A 25,344-nucleotide genomic window follows, 5' to 3' on the forward strand; every position below is an offset into this window, starting at 1 on the left:
TTTATATCTTGCTCCAGACCTTTGTAACTTCTTTTCCTTTCCTTCTTCCCTCTCTTCTTCTCCCTTCCCTTTTTTAACCCTTTGTCTCTCTACCTCTACTTCCCTCTTCTGTATTCCCCTTTTCTGTTGTTTTCCAGTATTATACTTATTTTTTGAATTATTTTTCTTTTCTTTGATTGTTTTTTTAAGTCTTAAATTCTCCATTCTCTTTCACCCCTTTCCTTTTTCTTCTCCACATAGAGTTACTTGTTCATTAAAGATGGCTTCTTCTTTGTCCCAGTCTTCTTGTTTTGCAGTCTTTTCTTGTTGTTTCCCATAGTTCCAAATCTCCATTTCTAAAAATTGAAAAATGAAGCCAAAGGAACCCTTCCCTTCTTGTGCCTCTTCTTTGTACTTTTTAAGTTCCATTTTCAATTCATCAAAAAGTGATGCCATTGTAAAAAAATTTAAACAACCACCCAATTGATTTTAGTCATTCAAATATAATAGCCAGATTTACTGTGGATTTTTAAATGTGTTTATGACATAGATGCTAACAAGATTTCATTGGATTGTGGCAAGATAAAATGGACACAGTGAATGAAAGAATGTTCTTTATTAGAAAATCCCAGATCCTATAAATATTCAAATTAAAATGGGAAAAAAAAGATACGGTGAAGATTGGGATGATTTCAAGTGCAAGTGGTTTTCTACATGGGGAAGCATCACTGGGTTTGCTATTGCTTTCTTTTTAGCATCACATTCAGAAATTCTGGTGGTAACATCCATTGCTGTCACTACAAATTCAGTAGAAAGAGACATTGAATATTAGTCAAACCATCAAGTTCATCCCTTATATTTTACTGCACTTCCTGATTTTTTTTCTGTATTGAAGAATTCTAATACTCCTTATTAACAACATTCTCTGCTTTGCATGACCCTGTTGGATATTTGGCAAGGAAGTTATACAAAATTAGGGCTACAATCTCAGCAATATTATTAGTTCCTTCCCAAATTAGCAAACTTTTTTATATAAATTAAAGCTTTCTTAAAACAAAGCTTTCCTAATGGGAATAGAATAGAAATCCTAAATTAAACAGAATTAAATAGTAGAAATCTTAAATTACACTGAAAAGAACTCTATTCATGGAAAAGAAACTAGCAGTGAAGAAAAGCTTTTTAATCCAGATGTAATAGGTCTCTATGAATACCCACAAAGATGTTATTTAACCTGAAGTGGTATTGTCTAAGGAAGGCCTTCTTTTATGCCTTTTTTTCAATAAGACTGAGTCAGCTCTGAATCATATCTCAGACCTAGAATGGAGATATGTAACACCTAGAATATTTTAAAATTACTGTCATAGGCCAAATTAATTTAGATTCACTGAATAAGTTTGAGTAAAGATACTGTGAATCATATTAGTTCTTGCACTTTGAAAAATGGATTAGTAGCAGCCAAATTAATATATTTTAAAGGGTTGTGATATTTAATAACCTCTCTGACAGAAATGTTTCTTATATATTAGTAGGGCAAATGCTAACTTACTTAAATGAGTAAATGATAGCCATAATCAAAAGGTCCATCAAGATAAAATATATTATTACTACTTTCTTTAATACTGAATGATTTATTATGCCATGACACTGAATCAATTGCTTGTTTCTCTCATAATTCAATATAGCAAACATTATTTAGTTGGTCTTCTGAAGTTCAGTAATACAATTGTCATTTTCAGCTTAAATTCATGTTAACCATTTGTTATAAAAGTGCTCTTAGTAAAGGGGAATAACTGGCACACATGTATGCTAGTCCTAATACCTACTAGATGTGATGAACTTGAGCCGTTTTGGTCTACTGTTTAGGCTAGAAACTAAGACAGTGAGTTGTAGTCCTGCTTCAGGCATGAAAGCTGGCTGAGTGGCTTTGGGCCAGTCACACATTTTCAGTCCAACTCACCTCAACTTGCTGTAGAAAAAATGGAAGGGAGTCTTAGGTATGTTTGTCACCTTGAGTTATTTATAAAAATACTGGGGTGTAAATAAATAAACAAACTATTATTCTTATCATATGAAATCAGTCATAAACAGCTTACAAAAGGTGTCCTTATATTCACAGGTCCATGACACCCTTGTGTACAAACCATCCCCTTTCCATTTTGAGTGAGAGAGCTAATTTTATCAGTAAGGAGGTACTTTTGCCAGTGGGTACAGACTCGCCATAGCCTTGATATCTATGGAGATTCTCAGTCATCCAGGTCATGCTTATCCCAAGCATGCTTTTTTCAGAGCTGAAGAAGCTTCTTGGAAGAGAAGTGAAATGTCTTCAAAGAAAAAAACAGAAAGTCTAGTTGCCTCTTGAAAAAGGGGACATAACCTTGATATTTATGAGTTCACCTGCAGTCTAACTAGGAACAGTGGACAATATACAGTGTGAGCAAAAGATGTTATAGAAGATTGAAGCTTCTGCAGTCTTTAATAGGGGGGTTAGGAATGGTAGGAGTGGCAATGCTTACTAGTAATAAAGGAGCAACCCTGTTATCTCTGGCTTATCAGAAACAACAGAAGCAAAGTGAAGATCCCAAAATCTCTTAGCATGTATTTGCTTAAGTTTCATGATGGCATTATTGTTTCAGTTGTACTGTGCCTATTTTAACTGTTACACTTTATCCTCTGTAAGCCACAGAGCTGTCAAGTAGTGGTGGAGAATAAGTTGAATAGATAAATGAACGATAGGATTGTAAACATAGATCCACATCAGTTATGCCCGAGTATGGATACACCTTTGTCAATAACACACCATTACAGAATAGTGCATCTGACTAATGTGTACGCAGGGGCCCGTGATGGATTGTGTAGGAATTATGTAAGGAACAATATGTTTAGGAATTAACATATGATATGTTGACACTCTGACTCAATTTCATTATTCGTGGCCAATCAATACCACCCTAATATCCTATAATAAACAATGATTGGGGTAGACATGTATTTTTGATGCAACACCTATGAAGCAACACCTTCATCATTTCTGAATTGTCAGAACAGTAGATCCTCAATTGTTTCCACACTTTAGCTTGTGTAATGTAATGCTATGTATGAAGTAAATCATAATTGAATTTAAACAATGTCCAACATGTCAGAAAGCCACGGATGCAGGGGTGGGATTCTAACTGTTCGAACCAATTATATAGAACCGGTTGTTACAATTCTACACAGTTCGAAGAACCGGCATATTGCGCCATTGACTCAGGCAGCAGATTGCAGGAAGGTAGATCTGTGAGTGACTCTGTGATTTTGCAAGCAACTCAATCTGCCTGCCTGCTTTGCCTGATTTTGGTTAAAAGTTGCTCTTTTTAAAAAAAAAAATAATCAATATTTACATATTGACAATATTGACACGCCCACCCAGTCACATGATCATCAACTCACACCCACAAATTAGGACATGCCCACAGAACTGGTTATTAAGAAATATGAATCCCACCCCTGCACGGATATGTTTTCTTATATGGGGGAGGAGAGGGGAGGTTAATACTTTAGCATATAGGACCACCCAAATATTTCTCCTGTTGAAGATAAATCAATCTGGTTCTTAAAATCTTCTCTATCACACCACCTGCACTCTGGAACAACTCTCTGGATACTTATACAGTTCTCCCTGATTGTTGAACATATTTTTTTGGAAACCTGGCTTTGCTCCTAGGCCTGGGATTAGATTGGTTGTTGGGCTTCTGTTCTATATGGATATTTTGGGATAGGTTTTTTTTTCTGGACATGTGTCTTTCCATCTTCATTTTATAGTTTCTTATTTTTGAGATGTAATCTACCCAGGTCATTTGGGAGCTAAATGGCCTCTAAATATATTCAAATAAATAGTCTTCAAGAGCTGTTAAATCTAAATGCCCATAGGGAAAAACATAGTTGTTTTACCTTTTTAAAAATTATTTGCAATGTAAGACTTAAAAAAAATATATGAATGTGGTAGCAAGGATGGGGAATTGCCTCCATTCTCCAATTATGGTAAAATTACAACTGTATTATGGCCAATTAACCTCACTGTTTGAAAGTGCTGAGAGCTGGAGTCTGCACGTATCTAGAACAGTGTTTCTCAACTTTGGCAATTTCCAGAATCCCCCAATGAGCTTGCTGAGCATTGAAGTCCACATCTCTTGAAGGTACCAAGATTGAAAAATGCTGATCTAGAGGACCAGAGTTCCCTACCATTGCTTGAAACAGCAAATACAATAATCAAAATCTTATATACCAAAATCATAATGAACTGTAGAAGGGCTTATATACCTTGTATCATAAGTTATCATAATTCTGATAACTGCCAGCAGTTTGTTCCTCATCGGCTCATGGTTGACTCAGCCTTCTATCCTTCCAAGGTCAGTAAAATGAGGATCCAGATTATTGGGGGCAATATGCTGACTCTGTAAAACACTTAGAGAGGTTTGTAAACACTATGAAGCGGCATATGTCTAAGTGTTATTGTTATTTTCTATTTCCATGACACATTCTTGGTAGAGCTAGCAAAATCATTTATGAGTAGATGTCAAACTTGGACAATCCCACTAATTTTTTTCTACTTTATGGAACAGGTGTTTGAGAGTCTAAATTGAACAACTGATTTTATTTTTATTTATTTGTACCCAATTTATGTTATTTTTATAGGGCAGCCATATCCAATATACTTTACTCCTCTACAACAACCCTGTGAAGTAAGTTAGGCTGTGACAGTGACTGGCTCAAGAACACCCAGATAGCTTTCATGGCTAAAGTGGCACTAGAACTCATGGTTTCTAATTTTATAGCCTGGTGCCTTAACCAGTAGACCAAATGCTGCGTTTTGGATTTTTATCAAGCAAAATTATCTAGACGTATGTAAGAACTGGGAACATGTCCTGCCTTCATTATATCACAATAGTAGAAGTAAGAAGATATTACTTGGTGATAATAAAGAACAGAATGGAAGATAAGGTTGAAATGTGAACTCTATAAACATGTACATGTTATATCTGGACCTTCCCTTCTTCCTTTCAGAGTTATAATTGTTGGAATACCATGGAAGGCTAAAGTATAGGATATAACACAACAATGATATAGGCCTCCAAGTTTGAATAAAAATTGTTGAGTCAGGATTCTAAGTAAAACATCTACTAAAAAGCAATTTTTAAAACACTTCTTCCCAAACTGCAGCCAAGTCATTGGGATCCTGCTGTCCCTTCGCAACAGGATTTTGTGCCTGTTTTTATCAAACTTGTGTCAAATTTTTATCCTCAAGATTTGTCTTGATTTTTACTAATGTGTGTTGTGGTTAGACATGTATATATATATATATATATATATATTTTCTTTTTAAAAAATAAGAATGATACAAAATATTTTGCATAGGAATAAAGGTATTGTTTTAATCCAAATTTTTGATTTTTACTATCAATCTATTTTTATATTGTTCATACTACCTAGTATACTATATTAGTACAGGTAATCCTCGATTTGCCACCATTGTTTTATAGTGACTGGCTGAAGTTACAATGCCATTAAAAGAAGTGTCTTCTGAGCATTTTTCACACTTATGACCTTTATAGCTTCCTCACAGTCATGTGATTAAAATGTGGAGCCAGCTTTGTTCTCTTCAAGAAAACTAAAAATATTTACTTCCTGAATCTGCACGTGAACCCTAATTTCTGGCAGCGATATAAAACCCGTTTAATTTCATCCTTATGTTCATAGATTTGAGTTGGTTTCTTCTTTATCTTTCCTCTTTAGTTAGAAATAATTTGTGCTATGCAAGAGCAACAAACGGCAAAGCAGACATTTTGTGTTCTCATCTTTAATGTGAAGGATTATTTTTTCATACATTGTACGAAAGAAGATAATATCATAGTTTGATAGCTCCTCTTAGTTTTGCCGAGCGTCCTCTGGGATTGTTTTCAATTTCTGTATCCTGGGGAGTGAGCACTTTCTTTTCTATAAGTTTCCATTTTGAACTATAAGCTTCACCAAGCGATTCGTCCTCCCCTTCTAATAAGTCCATTCTTGCTCTCCTGATCTTCTGCCTTACACTAAGGTTGAACCTTTCTGAAATATCTATCCCATGCAGAAATCTCTTGACAATACGATCTTCTAAAGAATGGAAAGAAATTGCTACAAGTCTTCCACCAGGTTTTAGAAAATGTTCGGCTGCTTTCAAACCTTCATAGAGTTCATGTAGCTCATTGTTGACAAATATGCGCAAGGCTTGAAAAGTTTTGGTAGCTATATGTGCTGGTCTTGAAAGTTTGTCTTTTCGAGCATACAAAATGGTTTCTGGAAAAGCACCTATTTAAAAAAAAGAAAAAAATGAAAAAGAGAATATTTTGGCATTTGAATACTTGAATATTTGAATATTTGGATAAATTTACAATCATTTTAACAGTTAACCATAGTAAATATCTTGAAATTGATGCCATTTTAATATTGCCTTTTGAAATTTTTAACAAGCTAGTGATAGTGTCTCTGAATCTCTAGGTTTTTCAAAACTCAATCTCATTTCTGGTAAGTGTTGACATTATGCTAGTTCAAGTTGGCAAATTGTAAAGAAATATTTTATATTATTTGAATTCATAATCAGCCAACACAACTTGTTTCAATAAACTGTAGCATCCAACTTCATATATTTTATATACACCTGAAATAAAAATAATATATTTTTACTTCTTCTGGAAGTCTGCAATCATTTACATTATTCACCTGTTTTATTTGGCACCATGAAATATAATGAACATTAACTGCTGCTGTTTTTCAACAACCGGCTTAAAAATGTAGTTATTTTATTTCATTTTGTTTACAATCTGACTATTTCTCCTATCAATCTGATTCTGACTTGATGCCAGAGTTTCTTATTAAAAGACTTATCACAAACATTCCATCCTATTGCTTAAAATGCATTATTAAATAATGGAAATGAGAACTAATTTTGATTGTCTGTTGAAAGGTTACAGTTGGGTATATGCCTCCTTTCCATTTCACCATATGCAGAATTTACAAGTTACATTTAGATGCAGAAAATGTTTGGTGTCCACAGCAAGTCATAGCTTTTAAATATTTTTCATTTTAGATTTATAATTTAAAGCATCATATATATTTCATGTATAGATGAAATTTTCCTTTGACTGGAGCTTCTTGGGGGCAATTAAAATCCTTATACAACACACATGAAATTCATATTTAGTTAGGCCATATAATGTAATTTCTATAAGCATGAATAGACAAAAAAATATCAGCAGATGAACTCATGACTCATAACTAAGGAAACTTCATTTATCACAGTATCTATTTATTTGCCTTAACTCGCACTTGCAGAAACTGGGAGTAATTTGCAAGTCCTTGATAAACTGTTTAGATTATATATCAAAATAATGTATCATTACCATATAAATCCAGACATTCAAATAGAGCAACTTTCTTAAACCATAATTATGTTTTAATTTAATATACTATCAAAATCTAGGGTTAACTGGAGAATCATACAGTGTACCTAGCTCTAACATTAAAAATGGTAGCATTGTGGCATTACAACTCCAACGGAAAATAGAATAGAGTATAATTCTTGACTGGCCAAACATGATTGGACACACAAGGAATTTGTCTTGATGCAAATGCTTTCAGTGTACATTCAGATACATTTGTCAAGAGTCAAGAATAATAAGGTACAACACTTAGTAATAGTCAAAGGGTACAATAAGCAATCAAATCATACTAGGAAACAGTCAATATATATCGTAAGGATTCAAGTGACAAAGTTACAGTCATACAATCACAAGTGGAAGGGGATGAGTGATAAGGAGTGGTGAGAAGGTTAATAGTAATAGTAGTGCAGACTTTGTAAATAGTTGGACAGTGCTGAGGGAATTATTTGTTTAGCAGAGTGATGGCGTTCAGGAAAAACTATCCTTGTGTCTAGTTGTTCTGGTGTGCAGTGCTCTATAGTGTCATTTTGAGGGTAGGAGTTGAAACAGTTTATGTCCAGGATATGAGGAGTCTGTAAATATTTTCACAGCCCTCTTTTTGACTCATGCAGTATACAGGTCCTCGATGGAAGGCAGGTTGGTAGTAATTGTTCTTTCTGCAGTCCTAATTATTCTCTGAAGTCTGTGTCTGTCTTGTTGGGTTGCAGAACCAAACCAGACAGTTATAGAGGTGTAGATGATAGACTCAATAATTCCTCTGTAGAACTGTATCAGCAGCTGCAACTAAAAATGCAGGCCTAAACACTTGTGTACAATGTGATCAATAATTTTATTTTGACATAGCCATATTTTTTGCAGATGTTTCCAAACTAGAAAATCAAATACTCCAAGACATATGTTCATTTAAAACCAAGGTGCAAAAAATGAAACCCACAAGTATTTCTGTTGTGGCACCTACACTACCCTGAGACTTGGTTCAAATTTCAGCTTCCTTCCAAATTTAGTCTTTTCTTTGCACTTTTTTTTTCTAAATTGGGATAAGGGGTAAAAAACAGCTGTTACCATTTCATGTTTCAACTCCCCCACCACCAATCTCTTCTTAGAATGGATTAGCACTGTCCATTTTTGAAGTATAGACCTTGAGATAGCTTCCGAGTCTGATAAAGCCCTTCCACTGGTGGGAATTATGTCTCTCACTTCCAAAAGTCTACTGGAAAATTATATCTGGGTTTATTGTAGCAGAAGGGTTTGTAAAATATATATGTATTTTATGCGTTGAGGATCTGATAAAAATATGAAGTATTGAAGGCCAAAAATATGAAGTATTGAAGGCAATTTCAGATGCTTGGCAAGGCCTCAATTATACCAACCTGAAACGGAAAGAAAACTATAGCTAGAATAATAAATAGGACAATGTTGTATGAGGATATTTTGAGTGTCAGAGAGGAATACCCGTTATATTATTAAATACATCTCTACTCAGGAAGATAGGCGTGCCTTTAAGTGGAATTAGAGCAGGGATGGCCAAATACAGCATGCCATTTTTAAAATTCCGAAGTTCTCCAAATTCAACAATTGTTTTGATGTTTCTGGTGCTTTTTCATAAAGACCCTATTCGGCAAAAATCTGCTTTTCAGATTCCCACCTTCTCAAAAAACCTTAAAGTCTTTTAGTTGGACTTTTCTGCAATTTCCAATTTTATTGACAGTTTTTGGGATATCTGTTAGAGGCTCATTTTGAGGATATAGCCCTTATATGCTATGCCTATGAAATGATTGAAGAATTTAATTTAGTTTGAGGCAAGATAGGATTTCTAATTTTAATTTAATTTAATTTTAAGAATTTGCATGACATATGTGTAGATAATGCTCAGTCTTCTTTCCTCTCTTTATGTCAATGTCTAAGCTTAAATTTAACCCTAAAACTCACTGGGGTTCTGAGTAACTGAATGACTATGGATTAAGTGAGAAGATCAGCTATATAGTGGTAAAACAAATGAACAGAATTGATAATTCATAACTAAATAAGAATTTGATCTGTGTTGAACAGATTCTTATTCACTTTAAAAAATTTGGACTCTTGAATCACATATATCAGCTGTGAACAGGAACACTTTCTCTACCTTAATTTTCTAAACCAGATAACTTCAGTCCTTGAAAGAGAAATGATAATTAGTTTTGCTACCATTTCAATTTTCAATATTCACTATAAATAAAACATTAATGAATCATACACTAATTACCTATATAGAGTAATATATTAATTATATATTTGCAACTTAATATATAAATTAATTATTTTGGCTTATATGCTGCTGTTATTTTGTCTTGTACATTATAAATATAGGTAGTCCTCAACTTATGACTATTTGATTGGTGACTAGTTGAAGTTATGAAAAAGCTGGAAAAAATTACTTATGACTGTTGCAATGTATCCTGGTCACATGATCAAAAATCAGGCATTCAGCAACCATCTAAAAAGTTATCCCAGTTACAGCATCCTGTGGTCATGTGATGTGATGACCCTGGGTGTGGCACAAAGGCAACACAGTCAGATAAGCAATAAGAGTCCCTTTATTATCTCCAACTTTGCCCCAAATGTCCAGGTTACCTTCGGGCTGGAGAAAAACTCTCCCAGGAACAGCCTTTGACTGTAGAAAATTCAGTCCAAAACAAGGTACACACAAACTGTAACTTAAAATCCAAACAATCCAAACTGAAGTCGTTTGGCAGGGCAGGAATTTCAAACTTGAAAGCATGGCAAAACTCACACAGTTGGAAAGATGCCAAGGGCACAGATAAGCCACAACGATACAAGATAAAGTCATGTTTGCTCCCAACAGCCTGCTGCACACAGCTTGCCTTTTTTATACATTGTGTTCCCAGCTGCAACTGATGAAGGGAATAAGGGCCCTTTCCTTACTTAAGCCACGCAACCCACATTGCTCTCTTCTTCATTCCTTCCTGCATGCCCTAGGATGAAGAGCGGGTGGGCCTGGATCTTTCTCTGAATTCCCTCTCCCTTGTTCTACCTCTCTCCTGTTCTGCCCAGCTGGACTTTGCCCTTCCCCAGTTTCTTCCACAGCCAACAGAGCCACACTCCCACTCCCTGTCAACTGTTTGGCTTCCTCCTCCGAGTCAGATTCCGATAGGGGCATGTGATTACCATTTGCAATCTTCTCAGAGGGCTTCCAACAAGCAAATCAATGGGGGAGGTCATATTCGTTTAATGACTGCATGATTTGCTTAATGCAGGTGTGGGGTTCAACCAGTGTTACTACCGGTTCAGTAAGAGTGCAAGAGTGCGATTTGCATGTGTACAGCAATTTGCGTGTGTACAGAGATATGTACGGGTGCACAGCGTTTCAAAATCCTCTTCTTTCCTGCTTTTTCAACCTCAACTGTGCCACACAAAGCAGCTGAGGTTGAAAAAGCAGGAAATAAAGGACAGCCAAGAGCCCGGGCGGGAAGGCAAGCCAAGCAGATGAGCAAAAGGTCAAAGCAGCGAACCAGTTCGGTGTCTGTTGCTCTTCAGAGTTACCGGTTCCATAAAACTGGGTCGAACCGGTAGCATCCCACCCCTGGTTTAATGACCACAGGAAAAAAAAGTGCAGTCACAAGGAAGTAAACATTGGAAACCAGCAAAAGCTGCCAAAAACCACAGTTGCAAAAACCTGCAACAGTCATAAATGTGAGCCAGTTGTCAAGCTCCCAAAATGTGATCAATGTGATCTGTGTGTTTTTTGTGTCTGTGCCCAGCTGGAAACTTGGGAACTGGGTTGTAAGTAGTTCTGGGGAGATCCATTGTAATTTCAAACAGTCAATAAGTAACTGAACATTAAACAAGGACTACCTCTAATAGCAAAAACCCTACAAACATTGATAAATATATACCTTAGTATTTGAGTTATACTATCTATTGCCCATAGTTGGCTGTCTTTTAAGAATCCTTTATGAATTTCAACAGATTAGACTATGACATCTAGGCTATTAACTGAAAAGATAAATTTGGTCCTGGAGTGAATTGATGTACCCATTTCCAATTTGTTTCTAAGTAGACATCAAAGTACTGATAATTTCTCTTTAAGTGTTTCATATTTAGACTAGAATATCTGAAGAACATAGTTTTTTATTTAATGCTGCACTGTTCGATAAACAGAAAAATATTTTCATATTTTAATAGTGATACTGTTCTTTGCTTCTGACTACTTTTCAAAGAAATTAAGATGGATATAAAGGTTGAAAAATAAAGAAGCAAAAGAGCACGAGGAAGCCAGAGAAAAAGCAAAAGAAATAATTTGGTTATGTTTTCCCTCCTAATCTCAATTTAAACAGAATTAGTCCAGTCAAGAAAATGAAAATAGATAGACAGAAAGATTTCATTCTTTACTACTGGTGGCTCAGAAAAAATAAAATAAATCTAATCTTGCTTACACCTTTGCAAAAAAAAAAAAAAATGCTGGCAGTGGAAGAAAAATCTGCTTGGTAACAAGCTTTACTAGAGATAATAATAGAACAGAACAGATTTCATTCATAAAAATACCATGCTCCTGGCATGATAAATGATTTAAAATCCCAAGGAGAAAAAAAAGTATCTGTTGTTTAGTTTAGTTTGAGGATATTCTGATATTGAATAATGATTAAAAACCTAATAGATGCGCATGTTTAAAATGCACTAAATTCTAAGCTTCTGAATTAAATTCACAGACATTGTGCTTGCCAGCATGCAAGACTTCTTTGTGTGAGAGAGTGTTATAAAAGACTTTAAAAATTAATTCTTGTTAGAAGAATTTCCTGGTGAATCTTAATCATATTTAATAAGTTTCAATGATTCAGCTTATATCCTTTCATCTAGGAAGTGGTAACAAATGTTAATATCCAACTGAAACTCTAGAAAATTTCAAATTCTTAATTAAAATACTGTGAATTTGGACAAACCTGAATAAAATTTATTTAGCCAGTATGACTGTTTAAAGATATAAATTAGCTTATATGTTTCAATTTCTTAACAAGTTAAATTCTTTTAACTCAATAAAATAAAGACAAAGAAAACTAAATTTTATTTTTATTTTTTGATCAGAAAGAACAAATAGGTATGTTGAGAAGCTGATTTTGTTTTTCATCATTACAACGGCTCCTTGATGAACTATTACTTTAGGTTTCATGATTGAACAAAGAGTTGGATTCAGTGCCAAAAATTGCCCTTTTAACTCTAATTCTTTCTGTGAATAAACACAGTGTGTTATTCTAACAGTTTAGTATAGATTGTCAAATGTTATATATTATATGACAAATATATTTACTGATATGAGTCACGTGAGACCCAGTTTGGTATAGTAGATAATGGCACTAGGTTGGAGACTGTGAGTTCTAGCATTGCCTTAGGCACAACGCCAACTAGGTGATTTTGGGGGCAGTCACTCTTTTTCAGCCTTAGGAAGAAAGCAAGAGCAAAGCACTTCTAAAAAATGTTGCCAAAAAACCTGCTTAGACTTCTTCAGGCAGTAGCACACCAATACATATACCCCCATCACTAGAAAATCTGCCTTATTGTGATTTTGGCAATATCAATTTTCCACTTGATCATGAAAAAAATAAATTGATTAAAATTCAGTTATTGCTATTGCTTATCTAATATTGTAAGCACCTACCACCTGTTAATTGAAAAATTAGAAATTATAACATACAAATATTTTCAGTAATCCACAAAGAGAAATAAAGGATATTAGGAATATTTCTTTCATATAGAAACCAAGAGCTAAGTTAAATAGGTTTAAATAGTTTAAGGGACAAATATCACCTCTTATCCTGGGATATTTATTTGCCAGTAGATGGCAATGTCCATTCTCCAGTAGTTTTGAATGTCAGAGTACCTATGCATGTTCAGCATCCTGAAGCTAGCAAAACATTTTCATTAACTGCATAATCCTTGAACAACAATATTAAAAGAATCCATTTTGACAGGAGCACTAGTGGAGAAAGTAGAATCACCAAATAAAAGGAAAAAGAGGTATTTTGGGATATAATTATGAGCTTTCTAAACACTTTCACAGTTTTCAAGTTTTCTGCAAGTTTTGTCCCTAGCAAAAGGCTGAGGATATATGTTACTTATTTGATTATAACTGTTACTGTATAGTTCTCAAAAAGGCTGTGTCACCTGCCTCCTTCCTGACATTAACATGGTACTGAAAGAAAAATGTTATGTCTAAATTCAGAATTTTATACATTTTACTGAAGGTGTATGGTCATTATTTAAATTATAATCTTTGAATCTCTACTTAATGAAACAGTCATCACCACTTCCTAAGCCACTGGAACTCTGGAAAGAAGTTAAGTCAGATTGAATCATGCTAATGAGAGGTGGTATTCAGCAGGTACTGACCAATTCTGGAGAACCGGTAGCGGAAATTTTGAGTAGTTCGGATAACCAGCAAATACCACCTCTGAGTGGAGATTTTACAGTAGCCTTTCCCTGCCACGCCCATCAAGCCACACCCACAGAACCAGTAGTTAAAAAAAATTGAATCCCACCACTGATGTTATTCTTTATGAATCAATCATCAGTCTCTGCAAATTCAGGTTGATATTTGTTTTCTCAAATTTATATAGCCACTCATCTCGTGTGAAGTGATTCTGAGCTTGTACAATGAAACCTACTATTAAAGTATACTACAAAACCACTTAAAAACTATTAAAACTATAAAATAGATAAAAATGCTAGACAACAAATAACAGAGAGAACAAGGTGAATTAATTTGAAAAAAATATAGTATTTGTAAAATTATAAGCTTTGGAAAACTGCCATAATTACGATCACTATACAAAATGCATACTCCATGTTTTTGCTGAGCAGCTTTAAGATCTATTGATTTTTAATAGGACTTAAATCACACATCTAGAAGTCTTATAAGACCACAGATGACGGCTTCCTATAGGAAATTGTGAAATTGTGATCCATCAATTATTTAATGATTAAAAACCTGCTGTACAGCAAAATTAGCCTCTTTTTTTCCAAGTTCTATATACTCATGGGTCTTTAAATATGTGTTGGTACTTATCTGAAGTACCCAAAATAGGGTTTTTTAAAGACAACAATAGCAGCAACTATACGATTATACTCAATGACAACAATTAAAGATTAAAAGTCTGGGAGAGGGAATGTTTGGATGTATGATCCCTCCCCTGCATAAGCCAGTTTTCTTTTCAACTAGCTTTTGTAAAAAAAAGGATCATATTCAATGAAGTTTCCTGAGAAGGGACTTCAAAAGGAAAATCTCAGAATTCAAAGGACTCTATATCTGTTTACCAAATTCATTTAAGACTGGACAGACAGATTTATAGAGGGGTGGGATTGTCACAAAGTGTTAAGCATTTCTCCAAACATGTAGTCATGTTTTATTAAGTCCTCTTAATTTTATTAGTGTCAGTGATTGAAATATCTTACTAATCAGCCTGTTTTTACAGCCAATAGATAGCACAATGTATTATAAATAACCAATCTATCTTATGACAAAATAAGATTGTGGAAATTAAGACAAATGAATGGTTTCATTCTGATAGGTAAAAGCTTCTTGCCTGACATTCCTTCTGTTCTTATCTCAGATTTCACCTTGATAGGCAAAATTATAAATGTCATCATGTAAAATCTATTATTAAACTAATCATCGTTCGACAATATAAAAAGACAGAGCATACGGGGGAAAAAATAGCTGACATCAGAGCAGGATAGACAGGATTAGATCCCGCACGATTTCAAGTACAAATAGATCCCTCTGGGACTTGTGGATTAATATTTTTTCCCTTTTGGACACTGCACAGAATTAATGAGGATACCTGCAATAATGCTGGCAAGCTGCCGCGTTCTGGTGATGGGATAGATGCTGCGTGCCTGAACAATTGTTGAAGCTATTTTTTTGGCATGCTTCTCCTCCCCATATGTTTTCAGGATGGACGCAAGTGCCTGTTGATCTAAAGCATTCACAACATCAGCAGCAGTGGGCGTGTCAGGATACCTACGCACAAGAACAGCCAATTAGTTCACTGACGTCAGCCTCCATTGACAAGGCGTGAAGCTTCACAGCATTAAGTCAAAGTCGAACACACACTTGCTGCATACAAGTACAGAGATTTTACAATAAGAAAACAGAAACAGCTTCTATCTTTAAAGTATCTTCTTAAACATACATAGAGAGGTTTATTCCCATCATAAACTTTAATATTATAAAGTTGCCAAGCATAGCCATAATTCAAACATAATTCAGAAAGACAAAATATTGCATAAAACTAGAAGGTAAATTCATTTCAGAAGCAGACTTTTTTTTTTAAAAAAAGATGTCGCATTGCTTTTTCTGTTCCCTGATCAAAAAAAGAAAACCTTAATCTCTCTGACCTTTTTCCTCAAATCTAAAGTTATGAAAAATAATCTAACATGAAAAATGTGACCTATTTAATGATCACTTAAAGGTCTCACCATTCAGAAATGGTATTAAAAACAAAAAAGAATTGAAATCAATCAAGTTCAGTAACATTCCTAAAATACCAGGGGGAGGAGGCAGGAAAGCATTATTTTAATTTGCCTTTTAAAACTGAATACAAATACATATATGTACATACATACTTTTGATTTAGAATGTTTTATGAAAGATATCTCATAAAACATTGGGCATATCTGATTACAATGAATAGAAGCAGGGCAACTGAATACAGATGAACTAAGAAGAAAAAGTATAGCTATTCCAATTTCTTTGAAAAAAATTGGTCTGAGAATCTGGTTTGCATCAATCTACCAGTTTCAATAGTATTCAAAACAATGAAAAACAAATTCTTCAATAAGTTCTTTCAGCTGGAAACGTTGAAGGAAACAACTCCTTCAAAATTACTTGTACTGCTTTTATTTTCAAGTTACTTCAGTCAATTTCAACTGGATGGAAGTTTTTTTTTAAACAGAAAAACAGATTATATTTTGAGAAATGTTATTATCCACAAGACTGCTCCGGAGCAATCTTCTCAACATAACCACTAAAGGCTTGGAAATTTTTAATTCTAGATAACATCAGACCAAGAGGACAAAAAGTAAATTAGAAGAATTTAGGTATTTCTCCTTTCTTTCTGAACCTTTCCTCAAATTACAGATTGACATAATATGTTATATAGTTTGACTGTTTCCACAATTGTCTAAATTTACCTTTAATTTGTAATCACAGCAGGTAGCCAAGAGAATTTGGGATTTAGACAACTAAAAGCTGCTTCAAATCTTTCCCATGTTAACCTTAATCATGCTTTCATTTCAGTTATAACTCTCTTCATTCAAGTTGATACAGTATAGAATTGTTACAAGATTCTTACAGTGGTCTCTCTTTTGTTTAGTAATTTTATCTCTTCTGAAAGTCTGTGCATTAGTAAATGACATTTTAAAATTCTGCTAGCATTATATACTAGTTCACTATCAGCACTATCACTGTCATTATCAGCAAAAACTTCCATTATCCAGGGTCTGGTATGAGCTGCTAAGAGTCAGATGGCAAATTATTACTGTATTACAATTGATCACACATTCAGCCATACATTTAGACTGAGTTTGGCATTTTTATTCATCTATTGTATCCTTCTCAAGGATCTGGGATAGCTATCAAAGATATTGTTGCAGGATGTAAGTTCTACGTAAAGCTGCCTTTTGCAATTAAATGATAGTATTTTTTTTCAATGCCAATGGTGTTCAAGTGATGTTCCAGTTGTTTTGGCTTTGAACTCAAGAAGCCTATCACTATTGATACTCTCTTTGCTTTCTGCTACCACAGTTGTTCTACTTCTAATTACTGTATTATTATGATTCATTGCAAAGGCAACTAGATGTTTTGGAGTGTATTTCACATTTTTACCTATATAATAAGTCTTCAAAGATCTTGGATACACAGATGTTGCTTGATGGTATTAAAGTTCTATGATATTAAATTGCAGAATGTAAGCTGTTTCAGGTAAAACTACCTTTTGAAATTAACTTACAGTGATTTTTTTCAATGCCAATTATGTTTAGATTGTACACCAGATATTTTGGGACGGCACCTAAGGTGCCACTTTTGATACTATATTTGCTTTCTTTTGCTACAATTGTTCTACTTCTATTTACAGATCTTTGTACTTTGTGATGTTTTCCAGTTCTTTCTGTTTTATTTTGCTGTCTTCAGAAATTGCCTCATCCACTATCCTGACTTCTTTGTCTTTGTTAGTGACAATTGTTAAGTCTAGGGTGTTATGTGCCAGATGTTTGAATGCTTGAATTGAAGTTCCACATTAGTTTCTTTATTTTCTTTTACTTCTCTATTTTATTCTCCAACCAGTTCTCGCTTGCAGGCAAATGGTATTTCTTGCAGATTTTCCAATGTACTATTGTTGCTACTTTGTCATACTTTATTATAGTTGCTCTGTGCAATCTTTTTGTAGTGCCTAATTAGGTGGTAACTGTTTCTCTAGCTTCATTGCAAAGATGACATTTGCTGTCTATTGCTGTCTTCTCAGTTCTGGCTTATATGCATTTGTTCTTAAGCCTTGTGCTGTCAGAACTGTCCAGTCTTCTTTCCTCCTCTTAACCATTGCCAGATCTTGTTATCTGCTTTGCCTGCTAAATCTGTCTGTCTGTCTGTGTAATGGCCAAGTAGTATTTTGCTTTGCCATGTCTCTTTTCTGTTCTTCCTTTGGTCCTTCTTTAGGCCAGTTTGGTCTTTTTCGTATTGAATAAGTTTTTATAATGTATTAGCTTCAGTGCATCTTCTTCATTGTCCTTCAGATATTCTTCCAATGCCTTTTTTCCTTGTTACTGTCTGCCACATTCCATACTCACCTATGCCCTTTGACAAATAAGAGTCTGTCAATATCTTTGCATGGATGAAGGGCATAATTCACTGTCATTAATTTCCTCCTCTTCCTGTCAAGGGCTGCTTGAGTCTAGTCCACTATTCAACCTGGGTATCTAATGACTGTAATTGCTAAGAAGTTTACTGCCTTAATGGTAAATCCTCCACTGAGTTTGGACTTCTTCACTCTCATGATGTATTTCACATTAACCTTCCTCTTAACTGGGTGCTTGATATTATCAGTTTGAAGAATGCCAAGGTATCATATGTCTTTTAATTTTTGATTGGGATATGCCCAGATCGATCGATCGATCGATCTATCTATCTATCTATCTATCTATCTATCTATCTATCTATCTATCTATCTATCTATCTATCTATCTATCCATCCATCCATTTATTTAATCTTCTTCACCCAGACTCTTGATGTTATTTCCTTAGGGCATCTTGATTTATTCAGGATAGTAAGGGTGGCACATTTGTCTAATCCAAACATCATTGCAATGTCATGACTCATGTCATGTCATACAGACAAGGTTGAGTAGTGATTCTATTTCAGATGTATTTTTGAGGTTTGATATTCATGACCTAATGTGTTCAGTGTTGTTGGCAGAGGAATTAATGCAATGACATACAGTAGTGATGACAGTGAATCTCCTTGAAAGATTCCTCTCCTGATGTTTAACTTCTCCCAGTCTATCACTATTGACCAACAACTGTGTCTTCTACTGTGCTATTGATCTTTCTGATGTTTCTAATGACACCTGTTATTTCTAGGTCCATTACTGGCAGGGAGTCAAATACCTTCTTGTAATCAATCCAAGCTACATTCAAATTGGTCTTCCTTCTGCAATAAAAAAAACATTTTGTCAATTAGGAACTGATCTTTTGTCCCTCTGCTATTTGGGCAGTTTCCTTTCTGACTGGATGGGAAGAGCTTGTTTTCGATTCCATGCAATCAGCTACAACATTTATTAGCAATCTGAAAGTAGTTGGTAAGCAGATAATTAGCCTGTAGTTGCTTGGTTTTGTCCCTTTTGTTGAATCTCTGATTATCAGGTGCCAGATAATCTTCAATTTCACCTTCTTGCAGCATATTGTTAAACTGCTTGGCAAAGAGTGGGTGTAGAACAATCAAATGTTTTAACTAAAACCCTTGTAGTTTATTTACACCTGACAACACTTGATTTTCCTTGTCTTTTTCTCCCCCACTTTTGCTGTTATTAGATGTTCTTTCATTTCAGCTGTTTTAAATTTATTCTTCCTTTATCCAAGTTGCATTCTTGTTGCATTTCTTTGGGTTGTCCTGTGGCACTGTTTCTTTTTGTTGAGTGTGGGATGATTCACTGCAGTCTCTCCATTGATGGATTAGTAAAAACATTTCTGATTGGACTAAAGTTGAAGGTTCTACATTCAAATTCTAGTTTGTATCTGCTGATTATCTTGGCTATAGCTTTTATTTTGTGCTTTATTTCCAATGCATTTTTAATCTTCCTTGTTTCTAGGAAGGTTCCTGGTCAGCTTGTTTACATCAGCTGTCAATTCTTTAGCTTTAGATGGCCTTCATATACACTGCTCAAAAAAATAAAGGGAACACTTAAACAACACAATGTAACTCCAAGTCAATCACACTTCTGTGAAATCAAACTGTCCCACTTAAGTCGCAACACTGATTGGCAATCAATTTCACATGCTGTTGTGCAAATGGAATAGATAACAGGTGTTGTGGCTCCGGGCTTGGATTCAGCTCCTGTGATTGATATGAGTTCAAGTGAAGAGGTTATGTCAGAACAATTTGAACCAGCCTGGCTTACTGATTGGACTGATAACCAGGATGAGGAGATGGACGTGACAAAGGACGACAGACCTGATGTATTAGAATTGTCAGGACCTTTGATCTCCTCTGGTTCTTTATCTGATCAACAGCCGGGAATGGCTGACAGGGAAGTTTTGAGAGAGTCTTCTAGTGGAGATGAGAACTTGGAAAATTTGTGGTTAAATGTAAAAAATAGAAGACGGTTGAAAAGGCAAAATCAGCTGGAGCAAATGAGAAGAGCAAGTCAGTAAATTAGCACGTTGCCTTAATGAGTATAAAAGGACACAGCTGGGCTGGTGCATTTCGCCAGGAACAAAATGACTATTTGAGTGACGTTACAGCAAAGAGCTCTGAGGCTGTGGATTTATTGCCAGGACTGGTTTGCTGGACAGAGTAAGATTTATGCTGTGGTTTCTGCCAGCCGTTATCTAATAAGACTTCTTTCCATTTGATTTAATTGTGAAACGGCTGCTTTCTGTTTTGTTCGTTTGAATTTCGAAGGGGAGTCATAACAACAGGTGGAAAGCATAGGCAGTTAGCAAGACATCCCCAAGACATCCTCTGCAGGTGGTGACCACAGACCACTTCTCAGTTCCTATGCTTTCTGGCTGATGGTTTGGTCACTTTTGAATGCTGGCGGTACTTTCACTCTACTGGTAGCATGAGACGGAGTCTACAACCCACACAAATGGCTCAGGTAGTGCAGCTCAGCCAGGATGGCACATCAATGCGAGCTGTGGCAAGAAGGTTTGCTGTGCCTGTCAGTGTAGTGTCCAGAGCATGGAGGCGCTACCAGGAGACAGGCCAGTACATCAGGAGACGTGGAGGAGGTTGTAGGAGGGCAACAACCCAGCATCAGGACCGCTACCTCCACCTTTGTACAAGGAGGGACAGGAGGAGCACTGCCAGAACCCTGCAAAATGACTTCCAGCGGGCCACAAATGTGCATGTGGCTGCTCAAATGGTCAGAAACAGACTCTATGAGGGTGGTATGAGGGCCCGATGTCCACAGGTGGGGGTTGTGCTTACAGGCCAATACCATGCAGGACGTTTGGCATTTGCCAGAGAACACCAAGATTGGCATATTCGCCACTGGCGCCCTGTGCTCTTCAAAGATGAAAGCAGGTTCTCACTGAGCATGTGACAGATGTGACAGGGTCTGGAGATGCCATGGAGAACGTTCTGCTGCCTGCAACATCCTCCAGCATGACCGGTTTGGCAGTGGGTCAGTAATGGTGTGGGGTGGCATTTCTTTAGGGCCGCACAGCCCTCCATGTGCTCGCCAGAGGGAGCCTGACTGCCATTAGGTACTGAGATGAGATCCTCAGACCCCTTGTGAGACCATATGCTGGTGCGGTTGGCCCTGGGTTCCTCCTAATGCAAGACAATGCTAGACCTCATGTGGCTGGAGTGTGTCAGCAGTTTCTGCAAGATGAATGCATTGATGCTATGGACTAGCCCGCCCATTTCCCAGACCTGAATCCAATTGAGCACATCTGGGACATCATGTCTCCATCCATCCACCAATGCCACATTGCACCACAGATTGTCCAGGAGTTGGAGGATGCTTTAGTCCAGGTGTGGGAGGAGATCCCTCAGGAGAACATCCACCACCTCATCAGGAGCATGCCCAGGCGTTGTAGGGAGGTCATATAGGCACGTGGAGGCCACACACACTACTGAGCCTCATTTTGACTTGTTTTAAGGACACTACATCAAACTTGGATCAACATGTAGTGTTTTTTTCCACTTTAAGTGTAACTCCAAATCCAGACCTCCATGGGTTGCTAAATTTGATTTCCATTGATAATTTTTGTGTGATTTTGTTGTCAGCACATTCAACTATGTAATGAACAAAGTATTTAATAAGAATATTTCATTCATTCAGATCTAGGAAGTCTTATTTTTGTTTTCCCTTTATTTTTTTGAGCAGTGTACATCAAGACTTCCAAGACCTTACAATGTCATAATGTATTGGTGTAGTATAGAGGTCTCCAAACTTGGCAACTTTAAGACTTGTGGACTTCAACTTCTGGGAATTGAAGTCCACAAGTCTTAAAGGTGCCAAGTTTGGGGACCCCTGGTGTAGTATATGTATAAATTGAAGCAGTGTGGCCTTTGTAATTGATGGGTGGAAAAGTTCTCAATGCCAGATTTTTGGTCTGCTGTAGCCACGGGGATCACCATGGCCAGTTTAATTATTATTTATTTATATTTATATTGTTTGCATAATTTATTATATCGTTGTCTCTAGGACTATTTTTAACAATGGATATCTGTTTATTATTGCATATACTTTGCAGATTCTATTCAAATATCATATACACCCACACACATACAAACACACATATGTACGTGATTACATAAATGTAGTTTTACAGTGAGCTACATAAATCCAAAGAAATTAAAATATTTGTCACATTGATACTGATAGACAGCAGTTATTCAGATTGAGCAATTTTAAAATAGATAATACCATCAATAATTGAACAAACCTAATACAGGTTTATTGTAATTCCTTTAAAACAGCCTGGAATAAAATCTTCATTGTCTAATTTGATGGATCAGCAAGATGTGCATAAGGGAATGGCTTCCCCCATTTAATTCTATTGTATCTATTATAATCATTCAGGACTTGGTCAGGACTTGTTTCAATTTTAAAAGACAGATTTAGAACCAATATCTTTCTTAACATTTATAACAATTTAACTGCTGGGGAAAGGGATAGTAGGGGGAAGTAGAAGAGATTTTAAAAAACCTGGCACTAAATCCCGAAAATACAGCATAAAACATTATTTTTTCAAAGGAAATAAAAACTGATGTATTATATACTGTATTATGCAGAGAGATACAGCAGGGCACTCTGAAAGGGAAATTAAATCCAGCCTGCTGTTGAGAAATTGATTACTTAAAAAAATTATCAATAGATACCTGTCACCATCCATCCTCATGTTCAACGGGCCATCCTTTTTTAGGGAAAAACCTCTTTCTGGTGTATCTAACTGCAAAGAAGAGCAACCGGCATCCAAAAGAACACCATCTAAACTTGCTGGCTGTACTCCAGAAGATGTTAATAAGGCTTCTGCTTGACTAAACGATCCTAGAAGAGGCTGTACTTGTTTCCTATAAGAGCACAAAGGAAAAGATAAATATATACATTTGTTATTAGTAAAACTACATTTAACAATATTCTCCATATTTTATAGGCACATAGGTGTGTTTTATTGTTGTCCTGTTTTCTTTTTATGTTTTTAACCCTTGCTAGCTGCTTGGTTGAGTGGAAGGTTGTATAAATTGAACAAATAATTAAACAGATAATAATTGACAAGTTATTTATAAAACAACAAAACCTATGGCAAATACCACTGTGTTGTTTCCAATGTTAAAATTTTTGCTATCCTGGGAAAATTTTGTTTCTGAATGACATATTGATGTGTCACCTTTCAAAAACAGAATTTTTCCAGGTTCAGCAAGGTTAGATATCCATATGCATATATAGCACAACTGATTTTTTCTTTTTTTTTTACAAAACCAACTTTTGGGAAGTAAACATGAAGAAACAGAATGGCCAAAAGTGAGATTACAGTGTTTTTATACTTTTTTCTCATAGCCAGCAAACCCAAAATAAATTTAAAAAGCCAACTCTATTATAATTACATTTTTTCAATGGATGTCTTAATTATACTACCATATGCTATACGTTTTTAAGTAAGCAATAGCATGTTGAATCCTATGAACTGTTGCAGGGAAGATTAGTTAACTGAAAATCATTGGGGGAAAAGTAGAGGTTTGAAATTATGATAATTTTTGCCAAATTATTTTTATAACTATTCAAGACGAATTCATAACTTATACCAATTAAATGTTTATTTTACAGCAGATTAAATAAAATGAGGCATAATATTGGCTCTATACTATAAAAATGAATATTGTCTGAGGAAGATTTATTATGCATGTTCCAAAACTCATAGAAACATGGATTTTTAAAGTATTCTTGGCAAGTAAAATAAATTTAAAGTGCTATTAGATCTTTGAAGTCCTCTCTGTTACTTGATTGAAAACATAGTCTATACATCTGCCCAGTTATTCTAACATCAAAAGAAACAATGTGTGTGTCCCAAATGAGTAACAGTTCTTTGAACTAATGCAGGCGTTTTTCAAGATCATCGAGGTAAATAAAATAATCTTCAGAAGCTGACATAGCGTTAACTATCAACAGGCAACTCATAAATGACTAGTCTTGACATTATTGTCAGATCAATTCCTGAATGAGACTACACAGAGACATTTCTCAACTACTTATCTGAGAAAGGCAAAGGTGAGAGGGAAGGGAGGCAAGAGAAAGGAAGGTGAGTAATTTAGGAAAAGGTTAGAACTAAGAATGAACAGGCAAACAAATTGAATTCTTTATTGTAATTGTACGTATATACACAGTATATATACAACGAAATTCACATAACATCCAGAGACCAGACCTAACAATAATCCTGCAAAGATAATATATATTAGAAATCCCCAATAACTTTCATCCACAATGTGTTTGATTATCACTTATTATCTGAAGTATTTCTAGAGGCAATTCCAGAATTTTATAGCTCACTTGGTTCTATCTGTGAAATTCTAGAATAGTAGTTCTACGGTGGCACAGTGGTTAGAGTGCAGTACTACAGGCCACTTCTGCTGACTATCAGTTGCCTTGCAATTTGGCAGTTCAAATCTCACCAGGCTCAAGGTTGACTCAGACTTCCATCCTTCCAAGGTGGGCAAAATGAGGACCAAAATTGTTGGGGACAATATGCTGAATCTGTAAACTGCTTAGAGAGGGCTGTAAAGCACTGTAAAGCAGTATAGAAGTCTAAGTGCTATTGCTATTGCTATCTTCCAGACTAGGGAAAACTGAAATATTGTACCAAAGTGTCCAGTGTTACTTTTGCTTCAAAATACATTGCCGTATAAAAGGGAGCAAGCATAATAAATCATACAAGTAAAAATAAGGAACCGAAAAAAAGAGTTAACAACTTTTTCTCACTTTCCAGTTACCATTTGACAGTTCACTGCAGCAATAGGTAATTCCAAAACCAGAACATTCTATCAATGTAATTTAAAGATTAATATTAGCAATTTAGTGCTGCCTGCCAACACTCAGAACTTCCTGCAAATAATGTACAGAAGATGTTAGATTAACAGAATCTTTTTAACAAATTTCAAAAAGACAGGTATACAGACAGTTCAATTCTTTCTCCAAG

The 25,344-nt window shown here is 35.5% G+C and overlaps 1 protein-coding gene across 2 annotated transcripts in view; it reads right to left on the reverse strand.

Moving 5' to 3' along the window:
* Window positions 1-5,799: 5,799 nt before the first annotated feature.
* METTL15 (methyltransferase 15, mitochondrial 12S rRNA N4-cytidine) overlaps window positions 5,800-25,344 on the reverse strand; it is a 69,725-nt gene continuing 50,180 nt past the window's right edge. For both annotated transcript variants that reach the window (XM_026706173.2, XM_087921229.1), the window contains exons 4-6: window positions 23,030-23,221; window positions 15,266-15,444; window positions 5,800-6,303 (exon numbers count right to left, since the gene is read on the reverse strand). In XM_026706173.2, the coding sequence (XP_026561958.1) occupies window positions 5,864-6,303; window positions 15,266-15,444; window positions 23,030-23,221 (811 nt within the window). In that variant the 3' untranslated portion in view covers window positions 5,800-5,863. The remainder of the gene's footprint in view (window positions 6,304-15,265; window positions 15,445-23,029; window positions 23,222-25,344) is intronic.

This window comes from Pseudonaja textilis, chromosome 1, assembly GCF_049901715.1.
Source record: "Pseudonaja textilis isolate UNSWEBS1 chromosome 1, rPseTex1.2, whole genome shotgun sequence".
Lineage (NCBI taxonomy): Eukaryota > Metazoa > Chordata > Lepidosauria > Squamata > Elapidae > Pseudonaja > Pseudonaja textilis.